General features: G+C 33.7%; 1 protein-coding gene across 1 annotated transcript; it reads left to right on the top strand.

Annotated features, from left to right (window-relative positions):
- The first annotated feature begins 3,169 nt into the window (after nucleotides 1-3,169).
- Nucleotides 3,170-11,628, top strand: LOC114381187 (protein CNGC15a-like). Its single transcript, XM_028340379.1, has 7 exons — nucleotides 3,170-3,254; nucleotides 3,467-3,995; nucleotides 4,792-5,004; nucleotides 6,135-6,427; nucleotides 9,156-9,267; nucleotides 9,760-9,996; nucleotides 10,567-11,628. The coding sequence occupies exons 1-7, from the start codon at nucleotides 3,226-3,228 to the stop codon at nucleotides 11,266-11,268; spliced, it is 2,115 nt and encodes a 704-aa protein (XP_028196180.1). The 5' UTR covers nucleotides 3,170-3,225; the 3' UTR covers nucleotides 11,269-11,628.
- The last annotated feature ends 2,599 nt before the right edge of the window (nucleotides 11,629-14,227 follow it).

Below are 14,227 nucleotides of genomic sequence, written 5' to 3'. Positions count from 1 at the left end.
AGGCAGCTTCCGTAAAGTTCAATCTACCAATACACAGTACGAGTTGTCCGATTTTTGTACATAATTTTGAGTTACTAATGGGTACGAGAAAAATTGAGTGCAGAGAATCCGGATCTGTGTTCAACCTAACCACACTGAAATTAAAAATTAAACTATGAAGAAACTGGATTACGATATTAAAATCATGAGCTTCACATATAAATGATTTATATAATGGAGCATCAAGTGTTTATTTAATATTGCATATCTTCGTAAACAAAATATTCATAATCCAAAAAAAGAAAGTAGTCATAAACTCATTTAAAAGACTAATGCATAGTATCCAAAACCAGAAAAATAAACTTATTCTAATTAACCTTCAGATGCATGGATTTGTGTTTTTCTTGAACCCAAAGGTCACAATAGTATTATTGAACTTGAAATGCAATTGTCGGGAAGCTTGTTCATTTGAGTTTTATATTGATATTTGAACTTCGTATGTCATGTTCTTTTCCTTTCTTTATAAATCCCGTTGGTTAGTTCATATAAACATCTTTCTATAAATTCCCATATAAATTCAAAACATAGCAAGCTACCAGTGCCATGATTATAGTTACGACTGTTATCCTTTTGAGTTAATTCTTTTATAACTAGTTTGATCTTGTAACAATCTAAGTTACATGGGATCTTTTTTGAACAATGGTTCATTACATTTTTATAATAATATTTTCTTTATTAAATTTAAACTTATATTATTTTAGATATTTTTAACTATTTTAATTTAAGTTTATCGTATAACTCACTGTTGTTATACTAATACTACTTTGTTTCTATTTATAAGATATAACTTTTTAAAAGTTGTTTTTTCCTTTCTATAAAACTTACTCCATATTTTCTTATGCATTAATTATTTTTAGACTAACACACCTCTAATTAAATATGAGAGAAGTTATATTGGGATGTATTTAAAAGAGAAAAATATTAAGGATAATGATATTTTAAAAAAGTATATAAATTTGTGACAAATTTATTAATATCAATTAAGTTAATTATTTTTTCTTAATCTTAATGAATTAGTTAATTGGATTTTATAAACAGTTAACAAAAGTAAAAATACACTACTAGTAAACAAAATAAAATGATTATTTTTTTGCATTTATTTTAAAAGCCGCAACTGCTATTGCATCACATTGCAGTATGAATGTTTGGTTCGGTCAGTTGAAATATATGATTGTTATTGATTCAAACCAGCTTTGCCTTTAATGCTATCACCTTTGCAATTGCAATATGCACCGAGTCCATTAATCTCTATATTCACCCTTGATTTCGTCTCACTCCCGAGTCACGGTTATTCTGCCTCGCCCTATAACTACTCCTCAGCTGCATAAGTAGTTAATGATCGAGTTGAAAGTCAAGCTAATGTTATGATCAATTTCAGAGAATTTGTGATAGAAATCAAGTCAAATAACGGGGCTCATTAACCAGTTATCATTCCTTTTAATTAATTTAAGGGTAACTTCAATAACTTTTCTAGCAGTTTTTACAATAATAAATGGCAAAATACGGTTCGGAAAAACATAATAAATGTGTGCGGAAAATAGAAACGTCCAGTCAACGAAAGACGAGGAACATGATTAAGAAAAAAATTGTTATTTTTTTAATTGAAAAAAAATAACAATAATAATCACAATAAAATTAATTTCATTGAAAGAAAAAAAAGGATCATTTTCAAATTATATCATCATGATAGTGCTAGTAGCATACTTTAACACCCATTTTCTAATATACTATTTTGAGATTAACATGAGTCTCACTAGTTTGAATATGGGACTATATTAAATAAAAAATGAGACCCGGAGTGAGAATGAGATGCACGTGAACTTCACTCAATAAAAATTAATGAATGAAAATAAAGTGTAAGAGCTTGCGTTTTATGAAAATTGTGTTGATGTTATTTCTCTATAATATCCATATTTGCATAATTCAACACACGTTCCAAATATTAAAGCAAAGCTGTCCCCAGACAACGCATGCAGTTGAGAGGAAGGTGTATGACTTGGCTTTGAGCTTGACATCATCAATGATCAGTCTCTGGTGATGTTGGTTAAGGTTCTCAATGTCATCAAAATTTGAGACATAAAAAGAAGAGAGAAAAAAAAAATGCTTACAATGCAATGCAATTGTAAACTTTGATGCCACTATATATTCTCTCCTTTGAGTGGAGGATTTTATTCCACACATGACATGAATAAAAACCATTAAACAAATCCATGTTTCATTTGGAAAGCTTTCGAATGCTTCATTAACAAGTAAGGCATTATCTGAATTTTGTGTAGTAGGTAATCTTCAATTACTTTTGTTGACACCTGATACGGTTACAGTCTAAGTCATGTAACTCAAGTGGGGGGAACAATTAAGCAAAGTAGTTTCACAATAGAATGAGACTGTTCCATGACCCATGTTTCGGTTTAGTTCACTGATTAGGACAAATCAAGAGATTGGAATTAAAATTCATGGTATAGAAGTCAAATACTGAATTCAAGTTAGCTTTTAAGGGGGACTTGACAGCATGGATTTTCTGGTTAAATTTCTCTTACTCTATTTCTTTTCTTCTCTTCTCTCCCCTTTTTCTAGCTTATGGTATTTATCTTTCTACTTCTATTATTTATCCACATAATTGAACTTGAATGTAATGTTTTTCATTGATACGTTTCCCGTAACTGAACCTTAAAATTTTGCATGGATATGAAAACAGACGAAGTAGATGAAGGCAGTTTTTGTGGCTCTACATACACGGACCTCACATATATGTTTCATTTCACATTCTTTCTTCATTAGTTTCATCTTTTTATGTCAGAACAAATGAAGTCAAGTTGACCATTAAGTCCAAGGAGCGACGACTTTGAATCCTCCCCAAGCTTTTACAAGTGTCAAATTCACAGGTTTTACCTGTACTTTCATGAAAAAACTAACAAAAAGATTACTGTACGATATAGGACTACTTTTCTGTCACATGATTTCTGGGAAAGATTGAACTGAAAACTAGCTACAATATTTTGTGGTTAAGCACGTAGTTATCAAATCTTTTCCTGTGGTTAATAGCCTGTGTATGTATGTGTATATATATATATATATATATATATATATATATATATATATATATAGAGAGAGAGAGAGAGAGAGAGAGAGAGAGATATTCTCTTCGTCTGCTTGAAGAGAGAAGCTAAAAAGTTGAACTAGCAAACTATGGTTTCTGATAGATCAAAATCTGTGAGGTTTGCCAGTTTTTCCCATTGACATTGAGTAGCAAACTTGTACATAATTAGAATTTAGTGTAATTTATGCTAATGAATCCATTAACTTGTAATGTTATAGGACATGTGCCAATTTATGTGATTCAAATTTTGTATGACTTGGCTATTTTCATCACCCTTTTTTTTTCATTTGGTTTTGGTGTTGAAATTCAGTTGTGTATATGTGCATCCAGATTCCAAGATGAAGCTGAGACAAATAAGTTAATGTACAACAAAGAAAGTCACTTGCCAATGGTGTCCTTTGATGAAGTGAGCGATAAACAGAAGGGTGGGAAGGATGCAATAGGCAAGTCCTCTGATGGAAGAGAACTTTCAAGGGTCTTTTCTGAGGATTATGATGCAGCAGAGATTTTGGTATTGGATCCTAGGGGACATAGAGTAAATACATGGAACAAAATCTTCTTAGCAGCTTGTTTGCTTTCGTTATTTGTGGATCCCCTATTCTTTTACTTACCAGTGGCTAAGAAAGACAAGTGCATTGATATGTCAACTGGTCTTGAAGTGTTCCTCACCATAATCCGGTCATTGATTGATGCATTTTACATTATTCAGATTTATTTTCGGTTTCAAACTGCTTATATTGCTCCTTCCTCTCGTGTTTCTGGTAGAGGAGAGCTTATCATAGACTCTTCAAAAATTGCATCAAAGTACATGCGAAGAGATTTCTGGCTTGATGTAATGGCTGCTCAACCACTTCCACAGGTATGTTCCTGACATAAAATTCGCATTCATTTCTTCTATGATCCGAAAATTTCCGAATATTTGTTTGTGAAGAAGCAAAGGAGATGAGTTGATTCTTATAAAATTGATGACAATTCCAAAACTTAGCTAATTTAAGCTTTAGCATTATCCAATAGGATTGCTTAACTATTGAACACTATTAGCACATCTTAATGTTCTAAATGGGCTTAGTCAACTCTAGGTGTAAATTAATACTGACCACAATAAAAGTATTATTACCTCGTGCATTATTGCTACCCCTATATTTTGATAATTTTTCTCAATTTGATACAGCGAAATCAGGGTCTACTTAACAGTTGATTTGCAATTTTATACTTCTGAATGTAGATAATGAGACTAAGAAGACTTCTTAATGCAGTGATTGTTTTTCCTTTCATTTTTATTGTTCATTTACACCCGCCTTTTGCTCACATTCTGCCAAATAGGTGAAACTTGATAGAGAAGGATAAAGACTACAAAGTATTTGTTTGGTTGAATGATGTGAAAACATATTTGGACAAATTGTAGGCTTCTTAAGGTTATATTTTTTCATAAAACACTTTCACTTCTCCCACTCAACTTGTGCTATGATAAAACAAAAATATACTAATATACTAAAAGTATCTACTTGGTTGTGCCATTGGCTGCATTTCTCAGGTTCATTTGCTGAACTAAATTCATGTTACAGCTCTAAATGCTATTGTGTCTCACTTGTGTACATCCTGTTTTGTTTCTTCTGCGGTAGGATAACAATTTTTGTAATTCATATACGTGTTAGGTATTGATTTGGGCAGTAATTCCATATCTAAAAGGGTCTCAAATGATTGCTTCAAGGCATGTTTTACGCCTTGTTTCCATTTTCCAGTACCTCTTGAGGTTGTATCTTATTTATCCTCTATCATCTGAAATCGTCAAGGCAAATGGGGTAATGATGGAAAAAGCATGGGCTGGGGCAGCATACAATCTGATGCTTTATATGCTAGCTAGTCATGTAAGTTACTTTTCTCCAAGTAATTCTGTGCATAAGAACTTATGATGAACTTTGTGCTATACCTTTCAAATTTGGAATATTATACATTGTTAACAGTGGGATAAATTAAACCCACAAACACACGCAGCGGAATAAATAAAAAGAGAGAGAAGAACTTTTTATTTTTTACCACACTAACTCACACACTCACTGGAGGAAGAGAGAAATAAAACTAAATTTCATTCACTCATAATTTACTTAATTGATCATTCATATTCCTAATGTGGCACACGGAGGTGCTTTTATAAGTAGATTATAATAATAAAACATCATAAACTTGGTGTCTAAGATAAACTAATGTCGGTGGCACTAGCTGTACTTCTTAAAGTCTATGCTAATGATGGTGCAAAAAATGAAAACGGTGCCTCCATTCAGATTTCATAGGCGGTGCAGTAATTTTTTATGAGCAGCTTTGAATTCAACATTTCAAAGCTTCTCCAATCTTCAACATATGCAGCTTGTAAAACCTCCTGCTTGATTTAATTTTTTTTAACCGAAATATATCAAGAGGCTAAAATATAATTTAGGTTACTTATTTGATTTTTATTTTGGAGTCTCTTAGAGTGTATATTAGATTAAAATATCATTTCGTCAATTTTTGACATTAACATGTTAAGTTGATGAACACTTATATGATGTGTGACATCTCTTCTGGTCTAACAATTAGTATAAGTTGATCAAATTAATATGATAAACTGTCAAAATGATCACTTTAAAAGATCAAAGTGAAACTTTTAAAACTTTATTGATCAGATAAAAACATTTAAAACTTGACTGATTAAGTGAAAACCAAATATTAAAACAAGCGATCACCAACATTACATTTTAGAATGATATGTTTTTCCAATCTTTTTTGTATTTTTCATTTATGAATTTAATGCATATAAATGTAAAACAGTTTTATAAGGTCATTCAATCATACATTATTATTTGAATTACTTTAAAATAATTATTTAAAAGTGAATAACCTAATCATACATGATTGTGAAAAACATTTTATATAATTAATCTATAACCTTTTTTCTCTTCATTTATTTTATCTTTTTTGTTGCTTTGATTCAGTTATTAACTTTCCCTCTATTTTAAAAAAGGTTTTAGGATCCTCTTGGTACCTGTTATCAATTGAACGCCAAAATGAATGTTGGAAGAAAGCTTGTACACTGCAGTACCCACACTGCCAGTATCGTTATCTTGATTGTCAAAGCATGGGTGACCCAGATAGGATTGTTTGGTTAAGATCAAGCAATCTCTCACGTCTATGTGATCAGAACAGTGATTTCTTTCAATTTGGCATTTTTGTTGATGCTCTCAATTTGGAAGTTACAGCTTCACAATTCTTCAACAAATACTGCTACTGTCTATGGTGGGGACTAAGGAATCTAAGGTAACTTAACTTTTTGATGTAAAAATTGAATAATTTATCAAATAACAACTTAGTTGCATGGCAATAAACATAATTCAGAGTATAATCTGATAGACCCGATGCTTACAGCACCCTCAAACTAGAAACCAAAATTGAGTCTTGATTGATGAAGACAAAGGGGAAAGAGAGTGAATAAGAGATCTAATCATGTAACTGAATAGAAAGATCACACACACCGACCATAGAGACAACTGTTTCACCTTTTATATAGCCAACACAGGTACAACTTATTTTGAAGGTGAGAAACACTTCACTCTTCCTGTTCAGCAAGTAGATCCATACCTTTCTTGAGTAATCATCTATAAAGGACACAAAATATGAGCTACCCCCTAGAAAGACTTTCTCAAAAGGGCCACACACATCAATATAGACCAAATTCAAAAATGTTGAAGACTTAGTTGGTATTTCAGTACTATAAGACTTCCCTGGTTGTTTGGATTCACAACAGCTGTCACACTTTACTAGGTTGTTGTATATTAGCCATTCCTGTAACAATTTTATTATTACTCATCATTCGAAGCCTTTTAAATTTCAGGTGACCATACCTCTTGTGCCATAGCCAGCTTTTAGAGTCTTCAATGATTGAGAGACATTTTTGATCTTGCTGAACCTGGATTTCAATCTTAAAGGTCCTATTGCTTGATACGGGTGCCTTGATAATCATCCTACCCTTTTGATAAAAAATCTTCATGTAGTGGTCCTCAAGCGTTGTCTTGTATCCCTTCTGGAGCAGCTGTCCCAAACTCAAAAGTTGTTGTGCATGGTAGGTACATAAAGGACTTCATTGATCAAGGACCTTTTACCATTTTTTCTGTGGATCAACACCCTCCCAAGACATTCTGCCTTGACTGTGCTGTTATCTGCAAACCTGACATTTTTTTTTACAGAATCATCCAGATCAATCAGCCAGTCTTTCCTCCCAGTCATGTGATTTGAGCGCCTTGTATCTAGGTACCATTCATTGTTGGTAGCCTTGCCTGAATCATTTGTCACCATCAAAAGAACTTGATCATCCTTTAAGTCACTCTCCTGAGCCAGTTGTGCTTGATCATCTCTTGTCTTTTGTGTCTTCATGGCTTTGCACTAAGTTGCAAAATGACCCCATTCTCTGCAATACCAACATTGAATATGTTTTCTTCTGGAGTTACCACTCTTACCGCTATATTCAAAGCCCTTCTGCCTTACTTGTGACCCACTATCATCATGATTGGTTTCATCAGCACTTGAATCTTCAGTGCCATCCTTTCTTGTTCCTTTCGATTTATGGCTTTTCGGTTTAACCTTCCTTTTACTACTGCTTGAGCCATTTTTGTATCTCCTTCCACTCTGAGTAAGTAAGGTCTGTTCAGATGACCTATCTATTTCCCTCTCTTTGATTCTTTTCTTGTGTGCTTTAAGAGAGCATTGAAGCTCATCCAATTTCATTTCTGTAAAATCCTTAGATTCTTCTATTGCAGCGACCACATAATCAAATCTTGAACTCAAGGTTCTTAAAACCTTTACCACAAGATCTTGATCCTTCAAGATTTCACCACAAGCCATCATCTGATTTGACAGACTCTGCACACAATTTAGGTATTCAGCTATACCTTCTTTCTCATTCATCTGTAGTAGCTCGAATTGTCGTTTCAAGGTTTGCATCTTGACTCTTTTCAACCTATTTGACCCAGCGTAGACCTTTGCAAGAATGTCCCAAGCTTGCTTAGTTGATGTAGCTGAGGCAATCTTGGCAAAGTTTTGAGGATCCACACACTGGTGAATAAGGAAGAGAGCCTTACAATCCATTTTCTTGGATTCTCTGAACATAATTTTTTGTTCTTCCCCTGCATCTTTCTCCAATTCTTAAAGTCCTATCATAACAGACTCAAGAACATCCTGCATTCTAAAGATGACTTTCATTTGAATGCACCATGCATCATAGTTCTTCTCATCAAGGATTGATAGATGCGTTGGAAGCCCGTTCCCATTCATCTCTACAACAATGAAGCTTTGAGGATCCCACATAGGAACCAAACAAGACTCTCCCAAGATTATTGGAACCATAAGCTCTTGATACCACTAATAGACCCGATGCTTACAGCATCCTCAAACTAGAAACCAAAATTGAGTCTTGAATGATGAAGACAAAGGAGGAAAAGAGCGAATAAGAGATCTAATCATGTAATTGAACAGAAAGATCACACACACCGACCGTAGAGACAACTGTTTCACCTTTTATACAGCCAACATAGGGACTCTGCACTAGTTCTACAAAACTAACTTGCAGATTGGTCCTTCTAACTGAAAAATAACATAAACAACAAACTAACTAACTTTAGATACAACTTATCAAGGGCTGAATTGATATTTTTAACTAACTCCAAGCTTCAACATAATCATCACTTCATTGAAGATTAGAAATACTATTAATTATTGTAGAACTTCACTTAACCATATTTTAGTGAATGCCTTTTAAAAAAACATATTTTAATGAATGATAAGTTGATTTTTTTATAAAAAAAATTAAACAGAAAAATTCTTTTTATTTTTTGGTTTTGTTTACTTTAATCAAGACCTTCATGTGTTTAAATAAAATATTATGTTTTTTGCGTCTTAACACTCCATTCCTTCTTAATCCTCAACTTGTTTTTAGTCCACACTAGAGTTTGTGAATCTTGATATTCAAACCAATACTATGCCAAATTTGCAGCTCTGTGGGACAGAATCTCTTAACAGGTACACGTGTTGCGGAGATCAATTTTGCCATGATTATTGCAGTTCTTGGATTGGTGCTTTTTGCATTGCTTATAGGCAATATGCAAGTAAGTCTAGCTGTTACCAGTCTTCTAATGTGCTACAAGTCTCGGGACTTGATAATTATTTGCAAAAGTAAACTCATTGTCTGCTGGTATGATAGTAATCTTTAAACATCAGGTTTATTTATAGCATTTTCCTTTTGTCTTACAAGGATTATCTAGAGTTTAATGTAAAATTTCTGAACCTTATAAGGCAGGCCTTCTGTTCACTGAGTAGTACATATTGTCATAATTTATAATGAATTGATCATCCATATAATAACTATTCGGCTTATAATGATCTTGTTTAAATTTTTCATAGATTGTTGATTTTTTGTTGCCAAAATCTTATTGAAGTACTAACTAGGACCTTGATCCAAGCTTGATAGCCCACTTTAAGTAGGGGATAAAGCATGCACCATGAATATGTGGTGATAACTAAATAAGATCATAACTCTGATCCTCATATCTTGTATTTTCATCATTTTCATATAACTGAAGTTCTTATCTAATTAACAGACCTACCTGCAATCCACCACTACACGGCTAGAAGAATGGAGAATACGAAGGACAGATACAGAAAGATGGATGCATCACAGGCAGCTCCCCCGTTACCTGAAGCAAAACGTACGACGTCATGAACAATTCAGATGGGTTGCTACTAGGGGAGTTGATGAGGAAACTATTCTCAGAGACCTTCCCATAGATCTAAGACGTGACATCAAACGCCACCTTTGCCTCAATCTAGTCCGACAAGTAAATCTTTGTTTTCTTTTCTACACATGCTTTCATTGACACAGTTTTGTGAAGAAGAAAACTTTGATGTAATTTCTTAGATGCTGTTAGTATTGTTCCCCAATCAGAATTGGAGTTTTACCTTGATAATCTATGTTGATCTTTAATACAAACATTTATTATGCAAATTAACAATGTAAAACTCTAATTCTGATTGAAGAACAACATACTAAGAAGCTACATCTAATTTCCTCCTTCCGTGAATTATGAAAATTATAAATAGGTGGTTCATGAAATAATATCTAAGCTTCTATGGCTTAGTGATCTAGATTTTGACCCATGCCCCCTATTCATCTAATAAAAAGTTGAATTTCAGCACAATGTTAGTGGGACATTATCCATGCTACAAGTCCAAAGGGCACTTGCATGAAGTGGCCCGATGGATATGTACCATAAAAAGTATTCATGTATCTTCATCTAATAACTTAAGTTTTAGCAATTGTTGGTTCAAGGCAACAAGAGTTTTACCTTGTTAACATGTTTCTTGGGAAACAAGAAACTAAGAATGAACTACTTATTGGCCCATGGCAGGTACCACTATTTGATCACATGGATGAAAGGATGCTAGATGCAATATGTGAAAGGCTGAAACCTTCTCTTTTCACTCCAGGCGCTTGTGTGGTTCGCGAAGGTGACCTTGTGAATGAGATGCTTTTCATTGTTCGAGGACGCCTAGATTCTTGCACCACCAATGGTGGCAGAACAGGTTTCTTCAACACCTGCAGACTTGGCTCCGGTGACTTCTGTGGTGAAGAGCTCTTGCCATGGACCTTGGACCCTCGTCCAACGGTTGTCCTTCCTTCGTCAACTCGCACGGTGAAATCCATCACTGAAGTGGAAGCCTTTGCACTCATTGCAGGGGACTTGAAGTTTGTGGCTGCACAATTCAGAAGGCTGCACAGCAAACAACTAAGGCACACTTTTAGGTTCCACTCCCATCAGTGGAGGACTTGGGCTGCATGCTTCATACAAGCAGCATGGTTCAGGTATAAGAGAACAAAGGAGACAAGTGAGCTCAAGAAAAAGGAGAATCTGATGATGGCCTTTGTTCTTGGAACCGGCAGTGAACATTTCTCTGCACCTCTGCAGTCCCCAAAGGGCACAATGTATGCTGCAAAACTAGCATCCAGCCCAAGGAAAGGTAGGAGCTTGAGATATGGGCCTGAACTTGACATTCTTGGTTCATTGAGGAAGCCCCTTGAACCAGACTTTACTGATGATGATGACAGTTGAAAGCATTGAAAAAGTGGTTCATTTGGAGAGGGGATGCAAATCAGTGTGTATGATAGGACTATTAGATGAGTATGTGGTGTTCATGTTAATTGTAGTAAACTTTGTAACTGTGAAGGAGTCCTCATCTTTTAGACTAGGACAAAGGATAGAAATAAAGTAGATATGAGGCAAAAAATTTGTATGAATAACACGATTTGACTGTGCCACAATGTCCTTAACTCAAGTGGCACCAGGTTCCTTTGTACATGATTCCAGACTATAATTCTAGTCTGCTCTCTTTGTAGTTTAGTTGGGAATACTCTTTGTCTTCTCACAAGAGTAATATGCCTTTTTTGTTATATAAATAAATATGTTTATGAATATTGGTCTATGTATGACAAGTATTATTTGAGACAAGACCGTTCGAACTAAGAATATTTACAATCTGGTGAGTTAGTTTTCACGTCAAGGTTTTTTTTCCAATGCATTTGACCCAAGTGCTTGCTAAAAAAAATCAAAATATATAACCTAAAATAACTACTCCTTGCTAAATAGGTTACATGAAGATTGTAACTTTTACTTCGATATACTATAAGCCTCCAATTTTATGGAATAGAAGATTCTTTATGGAGATAAAATAATTACTTGTTATGGGTGGAAAAGATGTCATACTGTTGCACTGCTATAGTGCTATGTCTATACTTGTTTATGTTTAGTGAAATAATTTTGAGTTTTGGACTGCATTAGCTGCTAATGATTGAACACATAATAGTGCTTTTTGTGAACAATGTAAATCTTAAGGATTTCTTAGATTAATAATTATATGAAACCAATAGGATCTTGAAATATATGATTCTCACAAATAATAAATAAACAGTGTGTAACTTTCTCATAATAAGACTTCTCTTCAACGCACTTTGATTTCTTAGAAGAGGAAAGAAACAAAATTTTACTTTCTTGACTATTCTTTCTATCTCTCTAAGTTCATGATAATTAGGGGTTAGAGATAACACTTTCGGTCAAGAAGAGAATCTTGTTTCACATTAATGGATATTAACTCATTTATAACCATTATCATCAAGTACCAGTTATCTCTATAAATTTCTCTCATTTAACCCAATTATAAATTAATCCTTAATTATTAATTATTAGTTCCTACATAAGTTGCATGTCTTTCACATCATGTATTAATTTTAACAAACATGATATCAGGCGAAGAAATTTGAGCATATCAACATCTAATCGTGTAATGGGGCTGGCCCAAGATTATAGTAGTTGCCCAACTTAGTGGCATGATCCATGTTTGGGAATTGCTTGGGGCACCCAACATTTTTGCTAGGGCACCCAGCAAATTTCCTAAATGCCTTATGGTATTTTTGGTTATAAATAGTAGTAGGATTTTTTTATTTCTGCAGCGTCATTTTTTTTCTGTAAGTCAGTGTATGTTGCTTCCGTTAAGGGCCGTTTGGGAGTGTATTTGTTCTCCGATGGTGTACGTGCGTTGGTGAAGAGTATAGGGTGGATTTTGGTCGGTTTTCGTTGCTGGAGAAGAAGAGGTACACGAAAAACTTACGGATTGGTGATCCATATGACCATACGGATTGGCAATTCGTATGGGTCATACGGATCACCAATCCGTATGACCATACGGATTCTTTTTGTTTTTAATTGTTAAATTAATTATTAATAATTTAGTTTATTTATGTTTTTAGTAATTTTTGTAATATTAGATTTATATGACATTTTAATGAAAAAGTCCTGTAAAATATTTATTGTGTACACAGCTATATTCGTGTGAATAGAATTTGAATTTGTTGTTATTGAATTTGTTAAATGGTTTATTAAGATGGATGAAGACCAATGGATGTATAATAGTATCATGTTTGAAGAAGTTGAAATGAATGTCGAAAATGAGAAAGATGGTGGCGTTAAAGTTCATTGCTCTGATGCCTTTAATACTTCTGAGGTATTTGTGCAATTTGTTGTTGTTGTTACAGTAATTATATTACATAGATGTTTACTCACGACAAATCTGATTTGAATTGTGCTGTAGTTGTTTGGTAGCCGTGATGAAGTTTTACAATGGGCTCGATCGTTGGCTGATGACATTGGATTTGTTGCTGTTATAATGAGGTCTGATACCAATACCGGTGTTTGAGGAAGAACCTCATTTCTATTGATAGCTTGTGAAAGGAGTGGGCAGTATAGGCCTAAGAAACATAATTTGGTAAAAACATGCACTGACAGTAGAAAATGTGGATGCCCGTTTAATTTGCTCTATATCCTAAGAAGGAAATGGATGCTATCAGTCTCATGTTAAATTATAACATGACAAGGTTATATTTAAATTTGATCTCTCTATATAAATTAAATAAATAAGAAAAAATTAGTATTTATTAAAAAATGAAAACTTTTAATATAACTTATCATCATATACATGAGAGGATCATGGAGCATTCCTGAGATATTTCTTAATAGTTCTTATAATCCCCTTCTTTATTCGTGCTTGGGCATATTTTAAGTGGCAGAGGGGTAGTACATGGGTAAAAAGCCCAATGTTTAGCCATATTCAACAGCATGTGACTTGCTCCTAAAAATGTCACTATGATGAAAATTTCAGAAAGAGTTAAGGGGGTCCCAAAGATTATTGAGACAAGAAGTTCGACAAGCCACAAACACTGAAATCACCAATTCATGGAAATCAGCATATTTATTGACCAACATTACTTAACGTTTAATGGACGACACAGAATATTCCAATCTCATTTACCAAATCAAAAACTATTGGTTCAGTTTCTTTTGAAGAAGTAATCTTGTCAGTTCTCGTCAACATCTCTAGAGAATTTTTTAAAAAAATATTATAATTTCTTTGAAAATAAAGTAATTCTCAAACATGTTATAAAACACATATTTTCAAAGAAAAAAATAAAAACAAAAGTCCTTTTCATCTTTATGTCCCATTTAACAGTCAACAAGTCCA

This window comes from Glycine soja, chromosome 13 (assembly GCF_004193775.1).
Source record: "Glycine soja cultivar W05 chromosome 13, ASM419377v2, whole genome shotgun sequence".
Lineage (NCBI taxonomy): Eukaryota > Viridiplantae > Streptophyta > Magnoliopsida > Fabales > Fabaceae > Glycine > Glycine soja.
This window is presented reverse-complemented; position numbering and strand designations above follow the sequence as displayed.